General features: G+C 45.7%; 1 protein-coding gene across 1 annotated transcript in view; it reads right to left on the minus strand.

Moving 5' to 3' along the window:
• Positions 1-17,078, minus strand: part of GNB5 (G protein subunit beta 5) — a 39,717-nt gene extending 22,639 nt beyond the window's left edge. Inside the window, exons 1-3 of the mRNA XM_079129983.1 lie at positions 16,814-17,078; positions 4,453-4,589; positions 1,115-1,156 (exon numbers count right to left, since the gene is read on the minus strand). Coding sequence (XP_078986109.1) covers positions 1,115-1,156; positions 4,453-4,589; positions 16,814-16,925 — 291 coding nt within the window. The 5' untranslated portion in view covers positions 16,926-17,078. The remainder of the gene's footprint in view (positions 1-1,114; positions 1,157-4,452; positions 4,590-16,813) is intronic.
• Positions 17,079-18,436: the final 1,358 nt, after the last annotated feature.

Consider the following 18,436-nt stretch of genomic DNA (forward strand, 5'->3'; position numbering starts at 1 on the left):
TCTGTGGGGAAATATAGGATCCAATACTGCCTGCCAAAATCCTGTTGTCACTCACAGCCTTGCAGCCTTTCAGATGATAAGAATAGTCCACCGATGAGCTGAGCTGAAGAGGCCACTCTCAGCACAGGGCCAGGGCCTCTTTGCTTACCAGTAATTGCTACGTTCTCTAAGCAGCCACTCAGCTCCCAGAAACCAGCCCATGCCCTACGCCTAAAGTGTAAATAGAAATGATTGCGCCTCACACAGTCCAGAAGACCTGAGGAATGCCAGGAAAGGCCATGGCTTGCAAGGAGGCGATGAGGAAGAAAGCCCTGTGAAGAGTGCTATTTTTATCATTTTCCAGGAGCCCGACCATTAAGGACTCTGCTACAAAATGGTTCTGGTCCCTCATTGAACTAGGTCATATAACGGCTGCCTACCACGACATTTACTAACACAATCAACAATGGAGGGTATGGATGCTGTTTAGCTGCTCCTGGATCAGGAGGTATAGGTCTCCTTTTTCTATATGGTGAGGAGGAAGACCTCCTTTCCAAGTAAATATTGGAACCCATGATTAATACACAATTCTCCTATTGCAAATGCCCACGCATAGATCTCGATCTATATTTTATGCTGAGTCTAAATTTAGATCTCATTTTGGGCGTATGTGCACAGACCAGACTCCACAGCACCGCATGACGGCTCAGTTCAATCCCACAGCAGCCTCAGCGTCCTTGCTCATTTCCACAGTGCTGTGGAGTCTGGCCCAAAGTACGAGGGGGAAGAAATGACCGAGCATTTTGGTACTTCCCATCATTACTCAGAAGAAAAATAGTAAATGCAGAGCCACACATGAATGTGGCAAGTTTTCTGTGCTACGCCCATCCCCACTTGAGCATCAGTGCCTCTACAGTGACTGCGTGCTCTTCTCAGGGCGAGGGAGTTCTCGAGAGAGGAACAAGCACTGCACTGGGCGGGCGAGGCTGCTCAAATGTGGCTGGGCTTTCTTGGGGCTCCATGCCTAGGGGCTGGGTGACCACACACAGCGGGGCCTGGTGGGGGCCAGGATAGAGCACCTTCAAACCAGGCTGGATCCTGAGGTTCTGTGATGCGCCTGGGAAGGAGGCCTCACCTTGTTGGTGGTGAAGGAGTCCCACACGATCACCTTCCCGTCCTGCAGGGAGAAGAGAAAACAGTTCAGGGGCTGGCGACAAGTTCTCTCAGATAATTGCTCAGAAGTCCGTGGAAAGCTGTGTCCAGTGGGGCAGTGAGGGGAAAGCTGCTGCAGGTACCTGGTAATCGGGCCCCGCCAACCTACCATGAAGAAAATGGAGGCAGGGAGGGGCTGAACTTCCCAGGCTGATGAAAGGCTCAACCCCACATTCTCTGAATCAACATGATTACAGAAAGCAAGGCTCAGATGCATCTTCTGTACCACTGATCAACCCTCACCAACTGCTGGTACCCTGCTGTCATCCCTACTACGATAAATGACAAAAAGTTATACAGGGGAAGAAAAACTTGAAATTATCTTTAGGTGCCTGAAGGTAAACAATAAATCTCCACACTATCTTCAATACCTGATTCTCCCATTTCCTTGGAGTTCATGTTCCCTGCAGCAATAGGACCCCTTCCCCTCCACTCTGGCTACTTCTCTGTGAAAGGAGCTGTGTGGGCCTGAGATCAGTCTGACTCACTTCTCCAGGTGCCCATGGACAGCAGAGCTCCCCACTCTGACATTTTACACCAATAACAACGTGCAATGTGCTCTATAACAGTGGGGAGCCCCGTGGGCAGTTGTTTAGTGAACAAAGAGCATGCCCTGTCAGGGTGAGCGGCGGGTTGGCGACTGCACCAACAATATGGCCACTTTCATTGTAACTGCTGGCACCCATGCTGGGGATGTCGGGCATGAACACCTTGCCATCTATTTGTAGTACAAACCCTCCAGAGGACCCCCACAAGCAGCCACCTGCCCAGATCATGGCATTCTCTGGGCACACAGTGGAAGAGGGTGACAAGCTGGCCTCCTTCAGTGCATGGGTCCCTGTACATCCTCAGGGAGGGCAAATCTGCAGTCTCTGTGTCAGGCTTAATTTTTGAATCACTCAAGCCATTTGGAGCCAAATCTGGTGAATGAGCTTGGGGAGATCAGAGGAAAACGCCACCTACTGGCAGAAGCAAGGTCTGAGTTTTTAAAGGGATGCGGCTTCTTCATGTGATCTGATGGAAAATTTCTGGATTAACGTGCATGGCTGAGGAACCCTGAGGCAAAGTCAAAGTTGGTAATTCGGGGTCTTTCAGGATTCCTAAGTGCAGTGGTTCAATTTCTGACTAAATGGCCAAACACAAAGTGTGGGGTAGCTCACCTATACCTCTGAACCTCAGTCCTCTGTGCCTAGAGCCACCACTCACTGTGTGGTGTGGGGCAGTACTGATGCCACCTCACTGCCTGCGTCCACAGCTTCCTCCCCCTCACTGCCCACTGTCCCCCTGTGTGCTCTGGAATCTCATTAAACTAGATATGGTCCCTTTCATGAGCACAGATTTATATGCCAGAGGCCTACATGCCTGGAGAGAATGTGCCTCTACTCACAAACCCTAATCCCACCCGATCAGGGTGACTAATCTCCTGCCTTTTAAGGGAGAAGGTTGCAGATGAGTCAGTCTGTTTCAGAGTCTTCCTGTGTTTTCCAGCCTCCTCTTCACTCCCACATGCCTTTCTTCCTACCTCTGCAGCAGAGGAGGATGTGTGGGCATGTGCTGATGTGGCCCTGGCCTTCCCCACTCGCAATAGATCGTACAGGAAAGATAGAAAAGCTGGTATTCAGTATGCTTGCAAGGGTTTGAAAGTCCAAAGAGCTAGCTAGGTTGCACCACGTACATCTGGAAAAAGCAATTTGTAAAAATAAGTATTTAAGAAAAAAGAAAGGTTAGAAAGAAATGCTATAAAATAATAATAATGGCTGGGACAAGGCAGTGGGAGTAAAACTTTTTGTTCTATTTTTCAGTGTTTCTTTAATATGCATAAGTGATAAATTTCTTATGGACAAAAAATACAAAGCAAGTACAAGGTGACAGATTTGTAGATAATGTAAGATATGACAACAACTGTCCTACCAACTTTAGATCAACATAAATGTTATAGCTTGTGGATTATCTAGAATACGTAGTTTTAGACTTATAAGTTATTAAGAAAAGGTAAACCCTCTTTTGAAAAATCTGGGCGGAAGCCAGGAGTGACAGGAAACATACACTGACAATAAAACTCTGATTTACAGAATATTTTATTGAATTACAGTTTACAGCTTTATGTGTAATACATGTAACATAAAAACATGTTAAAAAAAAAAACAAAAAAACAGACATAAAGGTTACTAAACTGTAGGAGCCAGCCTCTAATCACCCGCAACCATCCCAGCTGCCTGATGTTCACACTCTAACTAAATCTCCTTCCTCATATCAGGGCTATTCTGTGTGAATCACAGAATACATCAGAAGGGATGCAATGTCAGCCTAAGGCTAGGTCATAAAAGAGACAGTGGCTCTCCCTCTGCTGGGACACTTGTTCTGGTGCAGGCCAGCTATATGTTTTGAGTAGAAATACGAAGAGGTTCACATGGCAAGGAATGGAGGCCTCTGGCCAATAGCCACGTGAGCAATGAGTCTTGGAAGTGAGTCTGCACCCTAGTTAAGCTGTCAGCTAACTGCAGCCTGACCAACATCTTCAGAGCAACCTTGTGAGAGACCCTGAACCAGACTGCGTGCCTGACTCTTGGAAACTGTATGTAATAATAAATACCTGCTGTTTTAAGCTGCTAAATCTTGAGGTAATTTGTTATGCAGCAATAGATAATAAATAGATAAGGGGCTGGGGTTGTGGTTCAAGGGTAGAGCACTTGCCTAGCATGTGTGAGGCACTGGGTTCAATTCTCAGCACCGCATAAAAATAAATGAATAAAATAAAGGTCTACCAAAAACTAAAAAAAAAAAAAAAAATTAAAAAACATTTAAAAAATAAATAAAATTGTAAAATATACTATGTAAACTATAAAAAAATGAAAAAACTATACTTTCCAAACACATATTTTTAATTTAATTAAGATATAAGAATTGATAAACTCTTAAATTAAAAGAAAGCATTGGTGGAATCTCAATCACTTATGCCCTTGATTCGTGGGGGAAAGACTTTTAAAAAGTCCTTTGCTCACAAGTAGGACCTTGTAATATGTTCAGGAAGAAATAATCTTGAATGGCTCATGAAAAGTCAAATACAATCTACAATTTCAAATCTACCCAAATTAGTGGAGTTCTACAGTGTACAAGAGAATTCTTTCTGCTAAATCATGTTCTTTGGAGAATAAGCAATGTCATAAAGATCAGAAAAAGGCTTTTGAAAGGGACAGCTTTGCTTCCCTCTTAGCTACAAGATCAGAGGCCTGCTCAGGTCAGTCACCAGGTGGAACGTACCTGTGAGGAGCTCACAATCCTCCTTTTATCTTTGCACCAGTCCATGCAGAGAACTTTGTTCCCGTGGCCTTTGAGGGTCCTTCTGGTCTTCATGACAAACTGACCCAGGGCCTCCACGCGCTCTGCCACCTGGTGCACTGGAATGACAACACCATGATCAATCTTGAGCCTTGAGTTGACTCGGTAAGACACTGGCTTTGCGGGGGTGAGGATGCTGTGCATTGTCTGTGCCACAGCTTGATCGTCCTATTCTTCACAACTCGCCCTTGCAATACTCTCTTCTAAGGTCTGTAGCAAGTACAGACAACAGTCATGCTCTCTTTGTGTTTAAGACCCTGTGTTTTCCAAACCACTTCAAATATGTGTATAATGAGGGATCAACAAAACTACCTCATATTTGCAGACACTCTATAGAATCCTCCCACTTAAGGGCCTCGGCTCTGAGAAGTGTGCAGGGCAGGCAGTGGAGATTGCTATCCCCATTTAACCGAGGAGGCGGCGGAGGCTCACAGAGGTTCTTTGGTTAATACGACTTGCTGGGAGTGAGACTAGGACTTCTGGTCTTTTGATGATCACTTTATCCTCACAAGGAAAGTTGATCTTATAAAAATTGTCCCCTCAGGGCCATCCTGTGCACCCTGCTGCCTGACAGAGGCACGGTGTCTAACTGATCACTGTGTCTATCACAGGCCTGGCACATGGGAGGTGCTACAGCAAGAATCAAGGGGAGGATCACTAAGCAAGCTGTCAGCAAATGAAACACCTGTGAGTTTACTACAAATCTTAAGAGTTCACAGAGAATAATGTGATAGTCGAAAAATCCGGACACATTCCCTATCCATGACACCACCTACACTAGGATGGAACTCCCAAGGTCAGCTTCCCAGGGCCTTGGACCACATCCTGAGGCCCAGGGAGAGCTTTCTAGGGCTTAGAGAGAGGTTATGACTGATGAGTCGAAGAGAGAGACAAGTTCACAGGAAGCAGCAAGTTCAGGTCCTTCATCACACAGGTGAGAAAAAGATATGCAGGGAGCAGGGGCTCCCTTGCCATGGGCAGCAGCTGAGGGTGTCCATCCCTCTCCGGTTGGTGAGAAGTTGGGCTCCTAACCCCATCTTCTTCTCTTAACCCTCTTGGCTAGGCCTTTCTGCAGAGAGGTGGGAAAGGAAGGGTAATCTGGAGCAGCTGACAGCTGAGGAGGGGCGTGGTGCCTTAAAAGACAGAGCAGGGAGTGGTGAGAGTCAGGTGGCTGATCTGCTCCTCCCTAGGAGTGTGGGGGATGATGGGGAAGTGCAGGGAGCGACCTGCCAATGAATGCCAAGTTTAGGCTGTTGACAACATTACCCTTCTGGAAAAACATCTTTCCCTTCATCTTCCCTTCCCTCTCCCTAAACACTGTGGTGTGCAAAGAGCTGTCTTCAATAACATTTAATTATCAAAATCAAAAAATTATGCTGAAACAATACTACTATCTAAGCTAAAGTCTTAAAGTCTATGGTTCCAGCAACATGCTTTATAGCAAAGAAAAATCCAAGATCAAGTGTTATGTTCAGGTGTGCTTCTCAGCCCCCAATTATCTCATTCCCCAATTTGGTTTTGACTGATGCTTGTTCAGGATTAGGTTTGGTTAAGACACACTTGGCAGCGACATGGAGTGATGTGGAGTTCCTGGGGACACGCTGCTCATCAGCCCCACTGCTGTGGACAGCAACCTTATCATCTGGTTAAGGTAGCACCTGCCAGGTTTCTTTTTCTATCTTTCACTATCTTTGTAGTGTACAAGTGCCTTGTGGGGATGGATTCTGAGGCTGTATAAATAGCATGGTACTTCTCAGACTCTGATATCCTTATTGTCACACTTATCAATTTCTCCTGCCTACCCCAGTTATTGGGCTGCTGTTACAAAGTAGTGACCTTTCTAAGTCCATCATCCCTTCAGCATTTATTAGTTTGTTTTCTGATCTAAGGAGATGCTTTTCCTCCTCTTCCATTTATTTATTCATTTATTTCTATTAGCACGAATTCTTACTGTAAAATAGGTTGTAGTCAGTTCCTAGTGTTATTTACTTTGATGCTGAAACGGTTCTCCTTGCCCCCGGGAGCCCCATCTGCAGGCTTGTGACTTCCTGATGGGCCCCACTGACCTTGGTGCACTTCCCACTCTGTGCTCCTGGTGTCCTTTCCCTGCCCCTGCCCTGGAGTCAGTCACGTCTCCAAAAGTCTTGGTTCCTCTTACTTGCCCTACTGCTGTGTGATGAAAGAAAGGAGGTGTGCAAAAAACAGTCTGTGAGAACTCAAAACTGGAAAAACACTTGCCACACTCTGAAGTGCCCCATCGGTGTTCAATCATTATGCTGTTGCTTCTGCTGAAATGCTGCATTAGTGCCACAAACGGCACATCTTACTGATGCACTCTTCACAACAACACCTGAATGAAGTTTAAAAACAGATCAAATTTTCTGAATTCTTATAAGCCTTTTACACAACCTGTATCAGTTCAGCACTTGGAGCACATTCTAATGTCTTACTTATTGATATTATACTGATATTATTGATATTATTGCTGCTTCTCTCAAATTCAGCATTAGGACAGCCATGGCTTTTTAATGTCCCCCTTAAAAAAAAAAGAGATGACTCATCAACTAAAATAGAGCCCTCCTTACATAACATGAATTTGAACACATCCCAACTATTAATGACTTTTCCTCTCTGCATTTTCCCTTCCCACATAGATTCACTTCCAACCCACTCCATCCTGTTTCTGTCTGCCAAAATTCTGCAACCATTGAATTAAAGATTTTCTTAAATATCAGAAAGTAAAAGAAAATCTGGAAATGAGCTAAATATGTTTTGTATTCTATTTGGGAGAGCTCGGTCTGGGGCACATGTGGTTTTTCCTCTTCCTTCTGATGAACCGTCTTTCCAGGATGTAAGTTTTCTAAAAAAATTTTTAAAGAAATAATGACCACAACCATCTGGTTTCTATGATAAGAATGGCAATCCAGTGGGAAATTCCGTGAGAAGGTGAACTTCAGGAACACAGGGTGCTGTGTTGTTGGAGCCCCCTTGAGGCATCACTGGAGCAGGTGGTTCAGAATTCTGGCCCTGGGAACAGGTTGCTGGGGTCAAAGCCAGGCTCTGCCTCGTGCCAGCTGTGCAACCTCAAGAAGGCACTTTCCTTGTCCCACTTTGCTTCCCTCATGGGGTTGCTGGGATGACTACTCAAGCCTGGCCAAGGGAATATGGGGTAAGTGTTAGGTGTGATATTCTCCAGCTCGGGTATCTAGTAACACCCACTTTCTTCCCCCGCCAATAAAATATTATAGGTTTATTTAAAACTTAATTCTCACCTTGAGTCTGCAAAATACAAACTTCGCAAAAATGTTCACTTTTTTTACTTTGTAGTTTACAAATATACAAAATAGAAGTTTGCTTCAATTTATATTACATATTTATTAAGGCAAGGAACTATGGGAAAAAACACATTTGTTGTGCTCAAGGCATACTTGGGAATAAACCACTGTACAAATTATGGCACATCTGAAAGCACAGTGCATAACAGACTGTTGTAAAAGAAGTAAACCAGGCATATCCTCAGTAATATTTGACATGTTCATAAGATTAAAAGAAATGCTTAGTATTTATTATACTTTCATCAATTATAGCAATTCTAAGCAGCAGTTTTTGGTGGGTCAACCAAACTTGCGAGCCCCTTTCCTTGCTTTTTCTGATCCTTTCTTACACTACCCTTTCCTATCATTGCTGCATCAGCTGCCAAGCAGCTCCTCCATCTATCAGGCCAACTCGCTAGCACTGGAGGAGACACAAAATAATTACAGGAACCCAACACGCAGCCTTTTTAAAAGTTCCTTCTTCATGCTGGCCTTTTTCTGTCCCTTGAGAACTTAGACTTGGTCTTTACTATATACAAATCTTAATGCCATATACAGACAGCTCGAGCTGTTTCCTGCATGATCCTGGTCCAATGTGTGCGAGGCTCCAAGATCACCAGGTGTGTGAGACTCTGCCTGGGTTCTCTTTGGAGTTGAGAGTTGCGGGGAGAGATGGAGCCATAAGATGACTTCAACCTCACATGTGACTTGCTAAGCTACAAGTGTGGACACAGGGAGCATCTGGTCCAGAGGATGGGGGCTTGCACTGGGCTTTCAGGGGTGATATGTGAGATCAGAAAAAAGGACAATAAGATAATTAAGAGGTAAGGGGGACTAGATGGGCACTCTAAGCTGAGGAAATGGCAAAAGTTAAGACCCAAAGGTGTTATATTATTTATTTATTTGTGTGTGACCAAAATACAAGACCAATTTAGAGGAGGAAAAGCTTATTTTGGACTCATGGTTTCAGAGTGTCACGTCAGCCGACTCCATCATTTTGGGCCTCCAGTGAGGCAGAAAGCATGGCGGAAGGGCAGCAGTGAAGGAAAGCGGCTCAGCTCATGGCAGGGTCAGAAAGCAAGAGAGGGGAAAGAGAAGAGGCCACAGGGCAGCTGAGCCCTTCCAGGGCACACCCTCAGTGACCCACCTCCTCCAGCCTTGCCCCACCTGCCCACAGTTACCATCCAGTTAGTCCATTCAAACTAAGATAAACTGATTAGGTTATATCTCTCCTAATCTAATAATTTTACCTCTGAATATGCCTATATTAACATAGGAACTTTTGGGGGACACCTTATATCCAACCCCAACAGGTATGAGATAAGCAAATGTTTTGAGGGCAGTAAAAGCAACTTAATCACAGTAGAGGATTAAGGGCGAGGAGTGGGTGCAGGCAAGTAATGACTCTGTATACCCACAACAGAGCTCAGTCATCACACAGGGACAGCAGCCTGATGGCAGGTTGTCATCAGAGGCGTGGCATGGCCAGATCTGCCTTTTCATGACTTTCTCTGGCTGCAGGGTGGACGAGTGTTGATGGAAATGACACTGGAGGAGGCAATCCAGTTAGGAGACTCTTTGCTTAGCAGATCCCCCTCACTGCTGTTCTCTATGGTCCCTCCAAGACGTGCTTGTAGCAGCCTGGAAGCTGCTCCAATGAGGCCTGCTCCCTGGCCCCATGCTCTCCTTCCCATGTCCCTGAAGTGGGTGCTGCCATCCTCCAAATTGTGAGGGTGTTAGAGTTTACCTAGATGGGGCCTTGGAGATAGTCTAGGATATTGGCAAAGATTAACTTTTTATCAGGACATGGCTTCCTCTCAACTTTGCTGTTTATTTTATAATCTGTGCACATGTGGACCTAAAGCAAAATGTACAGCACGCAGGTCCATACACAAGAATTCAAATTATGTAAATTTACAAAGAGAAAACATGTAATAGAGTCCTTCTTTCATTCCATAAAGCCACGAAAAAAAGGACCAGGGCATGCACAAGCTCCAAAATGTCCCTGAACATGAACATTCTGAAACTGAATGTAAACAGAGAAGAAGCCTGAACACAAGTGAGATGTCTCAGATGGGAAGACAGAACTAGTTTAAAATGACCCTGAATTGTTTTCGAAGTTTTGCACTAATAAATACAGTCTTTTGATAACCACCACTTAATAGACCAAAGAATCAAGGAGGAAAATTATCCAAGGTTAATTTTTAAAAACTCGTTCAGTCTGAGTAATGAACGCACACCCCTGAAATGTGTATGGAGGGAAAACATTTACCATCACAGTAGCTTTCTTGTTTGTGCCACAGATTTTTGCATTGCTTTGAAATCATATGTTATTCACAAAGAAATTCTACCCTCAGTTTCCTGGTTAAAAGATGGAAGGATTAGGTTATGATACAATCTTCAAGATGGGCTAGTACATGGTCCAGTATAACAATATTATATGACAACATTAAAAAGAGACATAAATGACATGGTGAGCTATTCAATCTATAAGGTTAATGTAAAAACTAGGCTTGAATTCTATATCCAGTACAGTCCCAAGTGCGCTATAAATATATATGCAAACATAAAAAATAAGCTATGAACTATATCAAAATATTGAAAGGTGCTACCTCTATGTGGTGGGGTTATGAAAGACTTGTTTTATTCTATATTTCTAATTTTCCATAGTGAGCATTAGTTTATTACAAGGGTCCACTAGAAACACTTGCATTAGCTGGCACATGTGTAATTATGAATGCAGAGCAAAAAGCAGGGGAGAGGAAATGGAAGGCAGAGAGCTTCTGCTCCCAGCCTGAGGCAGAGCAACAGGAGGAGGATGTCCACAGGGAGGTAGACTTCTTAGCAGCCTCTGTAAGTGGAGCATAGTTCCTTAGAACACAGGAAGGTAAATGGACATATTTGCTTCAGACTAATCTAGAAGTATGGTTTTTCCTAGATTGTCCCCCTAAGCCATGATATCAGAACATCCAAGGTTTTAGCCATAAAACATTTGAGAATACCACTCTTCAGGCCCGACACAGTGATGCATGCTTGTAATCCCAGTGGCTTGGGAGGCTGAGACAGGAGGATCACAAGTTCAAAGTCAGCCTCAGCAACTTAGGGCCTAAGCAACTCATCAAGACCCTGTCTCAAATAAAATATAAAAAAGAGCTGGGATGAGGCTCAGTGTTTAACCCTGGTTCAATCCCTGGTCCCCTCCCCACCCCCCAAAAAAAGAAGAAGAAAAAACAAAACCCCCAAAACTTTTCACAAAATTACATTTAGAAGACAGAAAAGTCGGGGCTGGGGTTGTAGCTCAGTGGTAGAGTGCTTGCCTAGCACGTGTGAGACACTGGGTTTGATCTTCAGCATCATATAAAAATAAATAAAGGCACTGTGTCCATATACAACCAAAAAAAAAAAAAAAAATTAAAAAACCAAAAAAGAAGACAAAAAAGTCTGTAGCCTCTGATGATGAATTCTGAGATTCATCCAAATTTAGTGTGGATTTGTTCTCAGAGAAATTAAATTTGCTTTCAATTGCTTTGTTCCTTAACAAAGGAAGCTGCTGCAAGGAGCTGGGAACCTGGATGAAGCTCCTGCACAGCCCAGGATGAAATGAACACCATGTCCTTCCTGCTGTGTCTGCTGTCAGTCTGTCTTCCAGATCATTCCTTGGCTCAATTTCAAGTTAAAGACTCTTTAAAGTTGAACTGTCTCCCACTTCTTTCTTCCTTGATCTTAATTCCCATTTCAGAATTTGTTTTTTTCCTACTTATTATAAAAGGAATAAATGTGCTGATGGGTATAAAATGAAAGGTCTCCACCTCCTGAACACCCTCTAGAGACAACACATTTCTTGAGTGTCCTTCTAGACATTTAGTGCATATTCATGCAGCTCTTGTTTAAGTTAATGAAAGAGCACAGCTGTTTGATCTTCGGCAGGGCAACGGCATTAAGTTTTCAAACAGTGTGTGTATATATATATACACACACACACACACACACTGTTTGGCACATGTTTTTCACTTAATAAAAAATGAACATCTTTTCATACATGCATACATAGATTTACTTTTTATTCTCTTAAATGCAAGTCTCAGCTTTCTAAAAGTCAAGTACAGTGAGGGGAAGACGTGCACCCAGAGCCTGTGCCTTGGCTTCTTCCTGCTCTCTCATCTGCAAAGCACGGGTTTGCTGGGAGAAGAAAACTGCCTGGAGACAGAGGCTGAAGCAGGTGATGCCTCCAGATCCTAATCCCTGGAACCTGGGATTATGCTACCTTAATGACGAAAGGGACTTTCAAGATGTGATTAAGTTAAGGATCTTGAGATGGGAAGATTATCTGGGATTATCCAGGTGAGCTCAATTAACCATGAGGATCCTTTTAAGGGGAAGAGTGAAGGGTCCACGTCAAAGAAGGGGATATGACATCTGAAGCAATGATCAGAATAATGTGGTCAAGGAGTCAAGGAATGCAGGCAGCCTCTAGAAATGAAGAATGGCAAGGAATGGATTCTCCTCTAAAGGCTCCAGAAGGACCTGCTGACCCACTTTAGACCTCTGACCTCCTGAACTGCAAAAGAATAAATTAATGTTGCTTTCAGACACTAAATTTGTGGAAATATGTACAGCAGCAAGAGGAAGCTAATAAAGCTGTAGCCACATGGTTATAAATGCCTTTTAACCAATCAAGCGAGTACTCACCCACAGCAGAAGCAGAAGGTGACAAGGGAAACATGTAGGGAAAAGCAGGAAGCTCTGGAGGAGTGTGGGAGAAGTATGGTCCCCTGGAGAACAGGGCCTGGGCTCTGGAGCTTGAGGTGGGCTGACGTTCCATCACATGATCCATATAAGCTATTTCTGTATTTCATGTAGGTCAAGGGCCTGACTTAGGGATGAAGGTCCAACAGAATGGACTAAAGGAACTGAGGACCAAAGGGATGGGAGTTGAAGAACTGAGGGTTTGGAGTCAAGAAACCTGAAGTTTCCCCTCCAAATTTATGAGCTCCAATTTTTGCACTGACTTTTCAGGCAAGGATCTGGGCAAGTCTGAGATAAAAGCAGGTGACCAACTATTCTGGTTTGCACAGGACTGAAGGGCATTTAACACTGAGTCTTAGACAAACGGGGATGAGTTGGTCATCTTATAGCTTATGGTGTAAAGGGATCTTAGAGAATAGAAAGGGGTCATCTACATAACCAAAATGCAAAAATGTACAGGCATCCAACACATACTGCTCTGGAGAATAAACCATGACCCTCTGATGTACAGCCACATACCCTAGTGGAATACTATAAAATCTCACACTTCTGGGCTCATGTTCTTAATTTGAAGGAAACTCCTTGGACTCCATAATGGGAAATATCTGTTTGGGTCATCATGAAGCAGGCAGGTAATCTGAACAGGGCCTGTGTGTCAGAAACAGATCTATCAACTAAGAGGCTGCCTGCCATATGCTGGTTGCTCTGGGAGATACAGGAAAGTACACAATGCCAGTCTCTGCTTTGGGGAGTGAGCCAGATTCAGTTTCTGCTCCTCCTCAGTTCAAGAGACCCTTCTCTCTCCAACCCTAGGCTCTTAGGGAGCCCAGTGAAGACAGCCTAATTCCCAAATTGAATCCTGGCCATTCTCTCACTGGCTGAGCAAATGGTTTGGCTTTGCCAAGCCTGTTTGTGTATCCACCAGAAGGGGGATACTATCCTTCCCCTTCATACACGGAAAAATGAGAGCAAAGCTGTTTGATCTTCGGCAGGGCAACAGCATCAAGTTTTCAAACTGCAGATTATTCTATCCTTCTTCCCCTTTCCCACCTGACTGCTGAGAGATGAGTGTGCTTATTGGAGGAAGGAACAGAAGGCTTCTGTGGTGAGAAGAGCTGAAGGACAGACAGGAGGACCAAGGCAGGCTTTGAAATCACCTTCCTCTCCTACCTGGGGCTTTAGCTTCTCGTAGGAACTGGGGAGCAGTGAATCATGCAGAATTTCCCTGATATCTGATGAGCACCTGCAGAGAGTCCTGCACCCTAGGCATTTACACCTTATGCTTTACTTCTCTCCCTCAAGCTGTCTTCTCCCACAGAATGTAGCAGGCAGAGTTATGCCATTCAAATTAGATCAGCCCTCTCTACAAACCCTGCAATGGCTTCTCCACTCACTCAGGGTAATAAAGCGCTAGTCCCCACCCAACCCCACAAGCCTTCCCATCCAAAACCCCACTCTTCCTACTCTGCCCTTTGTGTACCCCCTCTAGATGCTCTGCTCTCCTGCTTCTTCCTCAGACACATCAAATACTCTCCCCTTCCTGGGCTTTGCATTACTGTTCCTTTTGCTTGAAATGTTTTTCCCTATCAGTCATATTGTGCATCCTTCCCTTACTTCAGGAGGGATTTTGAAGATACAAAGGCCCTTCTCCAGGAGGCCTCCCTGGGCCATCTTCTCTGAAGCCTTCTTCTGCTCCCTCGTACCTCATTTCCTACCCCACCACTGTTCCTTTTTTCTCAAGCACATACTGTCTAGCCTATCACACGCTTCACCTCCTCGGCATCTGACTCCCACTTGAGAATGGAAGTTCCACGAAGGAAGGATGTTTGTCTGATTTGTTCGCTGCAGCCCCAAGAGCTGAAAACAGGGCCTCACACATCATGGGCTGTCAAAATGTGTAGAGTGAACGGAAGACGTGGGAATGTGTAAATGTCAATAGAAGAGGTGGGGGAGATGTAATAATCAACAGGCTGTAGTGACTGAAGACCAGAGATAACAAGAACCTGAGCTTGGGAGCAGGAGGGAGCTGGTCCAAGCCAGGAGGGCACAGATGCGAAGGGAAGTTTTTAAGTATGAACTGAGAGGTGTGTGTGTGGGGGGTCAACTTAATAGCTTCTATTTTCTGTGGAGGAGGAAGTGAGAATACAAAGATGGGGGGAGAGAGAGTCAGAGTCCTGTGTTGAGGTGCAGAAAGCCTGAAACTGTTATGGTGGAGAGCTGGCCAGGGAAACTGCTGAGCAGCTCTGGGAGCCCAGGTGACTTAGTGACTGTGGAATAATAATGATGTCCCTGTGCCTCCTGGTGCTTTTCTCCAGCAGCGTCTGTGTTCAGGAGCAGGCATGACAGGAAATGAAGGATTCATCCAGGGCTGAGGTTTTATCTGGCAGCTCTGATGAAGAAACAGGAGAGCCAGAGAGTCAAGGTTTCTTGGCAAGATTGCTGCTGAAATGCTAGACCAAAGCATCAAAGCTGGATATTAAGAGAAGAAAGGACAGGACTGGGAGACGGGAAGAGAGAAGAGACGGGTGCTAGAGGGTCTCCTCTGGGAAAAACTGTGGCCAGAGCAGGTTGTGGCAATTAGAGTTTTGCTCAGTTCTGAGCAATGACAAGATCCCAGGTGTGTATGGAATAGGGGGTCTGGTGGAGTCAGGGTCTTATGTCATGAGGGCTATCCTTGTGAGGCTTAAGGTCAAAAGCAAGACCCAAGACACAATCTTAAGAAATATCTAAGTTTTTAAGAAATAAGGGAGCCTGACTGGAGGTCAGTAGATGGCATGTCACAGGAGAAGAGATCAGTGGGTGATAAAAGTCTTAAAGGAATAGGGTTTTAGAAGGTGAAGGTTTTTACAAGAAGGTGAAGGGTTTTAGAAGGTTTTTACAAGAGAAGTAGTTTGGAAGCTGCAGTGAATAAAAGAGAACAAAACCCCGGGACCGCTGGTCTATTCAACTCAAATGTTCTCATGTATGCACATGGGGATAGACCCTTCCATTGTGGGTAGAGGGTCCAAAATTTGGGCCTGGTTTTGAATGGTACCATGCTCTTGGCAGGACAGAAGCAGCTTCCACTTTTGGAATGATCAAATCTACCTGCTGGGGTTCCCTGTTGAAAAGATACATCACCTAGTTCTGGTCAAGGAAGAGGTGGATAGTGGAAAGAAAGAGAAAATGGAAACTGGTGTCCACATTCCCTTTCTTTTTGCCTTGAATACAGAAGTGATGTTAGGAGCTGAGGCAATCATATTATAGTCAAGGGACAAAAGCCAGTGCTGTTTAAGTATGGAGAAGAAAGGTAAGAGGCCTGGGTCCCTGATGGAACAAAGAGAAGCTGAACCTCTTGTTATGTAATAAAAATAAGTACCGATTTACTTAACTACATTATTGTGGGTTTAAGGTTAATTATAGCTAGACACATTTCTAAATTATACAGGGGCTTAGTGAACTTTTACTTAGAGAAGTCCAGAGGAAAGCGGTTACTCAGCAAGGGGAGCTGCTGACTCCTGAGCCAAACAGTAAGCAGGTAAGACCGATACCCCAAGCCTGGCCCTTAACCCAAGCTCTGCCAAGGAGAAGCCATCTGACCAAGAAAAGGAGAAGCTGATCTGGTCAAGTCACTGAACCTAGCTATGTAATTGCTCTCTTATGAAGATCAGAGCTGGCTCTGAATCGTGATGGTGGTCCATAATGTAAGTTTATTTAACACTGCCACTGCTGTTTTATGCCAATCTCTCCATCTGTGGGAAAGCTCCTTAACAGCCTTAAATAAATTAAATGGTTGAATCTGGTAAGTTTCTTTTGCTTCCCTGCTCCCATGGAGAGTAGGGACATAGAAAAGTGAGCTATGAGATCAGTGTCTCCATCCTTGCAAATGTAAAACTAAAAAGGACACAACAGGGAAGATTTAAAAATCAGAGCAGTTCATCCCTAGGCCGCGCCCACACGGGCTCTCAGCTTCTCACCATTGGCATCCTCTCACCCCCGCCCGGGAGGGGCGGTCTGCATTTTCCAGGCAGGTGATGGCCATAACCGGTCCCAGATCCTCTGCCAGCCAGCGACAGGGACTCTGCAAGACTCCCTGACCATCCCAGGGCCCGCTCCCCGCGCCGGACCCGCGCGCCTGGGCCGGGCCTCCACCTGCGGGCGCGCGGGCCCGGCGGCCGGTCCTGGTGGCCGGTCCCGTGTACCCCGCCCGCTCCCGGCCGCAGCCCCGCCCGGCCCGCACTCACGCTCCACGTCGTGCAGCTTGGCCCGCTCCTCCTCCAGCTTGCCCTTGAGGCTCTCGGCCTCGCTTTTCAGCGACGCCAGCGTCTCGTTCTCGTGCAGCCCGTCGGTTGCCATCTTTGCGCGCGGACGCGGCAGGGAAGGAAGCACAGAGCGGGGATGCGGTGAGCGGGTAGAGGCCGGGCGGGCGGGCGCCGAGCCGCGGAGGGCGCAGCTCCAGCCGCCGTGACCCCCGAGCGCCGCCCCGGGCCCCGCCCTCCGGCGATGACGCGGGCAGCCCCGGGCTGGCTGCTGCAGACCCCCCCTCCGGCCGCCTCGCCCGCGCCCCTCGGCGCCCAGGCACTTGTGCCCCGCCCGGTGCCGCCTTAGCGTTGCTACGCACACAGCACCGGGGAGAAGCAAGGGAGGGTCGCGCCCATTTTAGTCGGGGGAAAACTGAGGCTCAGAGATGAAACGTGACTTGCGGGAGACCTGCGCGTGGTGAAGGGTCACGCTGGGGTTACAACTCAGCACTCCTTGCTCCTGAGGACGGGGCCTGGTGAAATCCCAGAGATACAGTCCTTTCCCCCCACCACCCCTAGGGACTTGATACGTATCTGGTGACCCCAGCCTGCAGAGAGGACAAGAAAGGAGAGGGCAAGGAGGCCTGGCCCACACCTCTGATACCTGCTCTGACATCAGGTAGTTCTGCTGCTTCCTCTACCACAACAGAAAACCCTCTTTTGTTGACTTAAATATACAAAAATATAACTAGTTCTGGCTGCTGAGAAGCTCAGCAGTCTCTGAGGCATTAGGAGGCCTGCCCTGAGTTTTGCTTTTCCTTTCTTCATTCGGCAATCAGTCCTGTCCTGGCGGCTTCAAAAGGGGTGATATGGTTTAGAGTGCGTGTGCACACAGGCTCAGCCACTGGGCTTCTGAGCGCCCCTGTTCAGCTGTCTGGCAAGGGTGACTTGAGGCCTCTTCCTCACCTCTAGAATAAAGGGTTGCTACGTTTTTCTCAAGGATTTGAATTGGTGTCTTAGGGAGGACATATCACCCTCTCCCCAGTCACTCTAAGCTCTCCTAAGGACTTTAATAACATATTTGATCTTCACAAGAGTCATCCTGAATGGGTGCTATTATCCCCATTTAACTGATGTGAAAACTGAGGCACAGAAAAGCTCAGTAATCACTCAGGGGTGACGCTTCCAGAAAGAGGGAAAGGCAAGATTTGGACCCAAGTAGTCTGGCTCCACTAATAAGCCTTTGGACTTGGGTGTGGACCACCCAACCCAGGCCTCCTTTATTTCCCTTTTCTGAGACCTTGCATGCATGTTTAGGTGTAGGATAGGAAGATGAAGGTTATAAATTCTGGAGAGAACAAATGGGATGTGAAAACTCGTAGCAGACTTCTCCACACATAGCAGATGATCATTAACTGCCAACTCCCTTCTACCTGCCCATCAGTATAGATTTATTCATCATTTATCCTCAGCATGTAGCACAATGCTGGCATATGGTAGGTGCTCAGTTAATGCTAGTTTATCAAGTGGATAGATAAAACAATATAAAATATAAATATATACATAAATTATGTCATTAAAATAAATATATAAATTATGTAAATAGATGTTTTATTCTGCTGAAGT

Source organism: Sciurus vulgaris (genome assembly GCF_902686455.1).
Source record: "Sciurus vulgaris genome assembly, chromosome: 2".
Taxonomy (NCBI): Eukaryota; Metazoa; Chordata; class Mammalia; order Rodentia; family Sciuridae; genus Sciurus; species Sciurus vulgaris.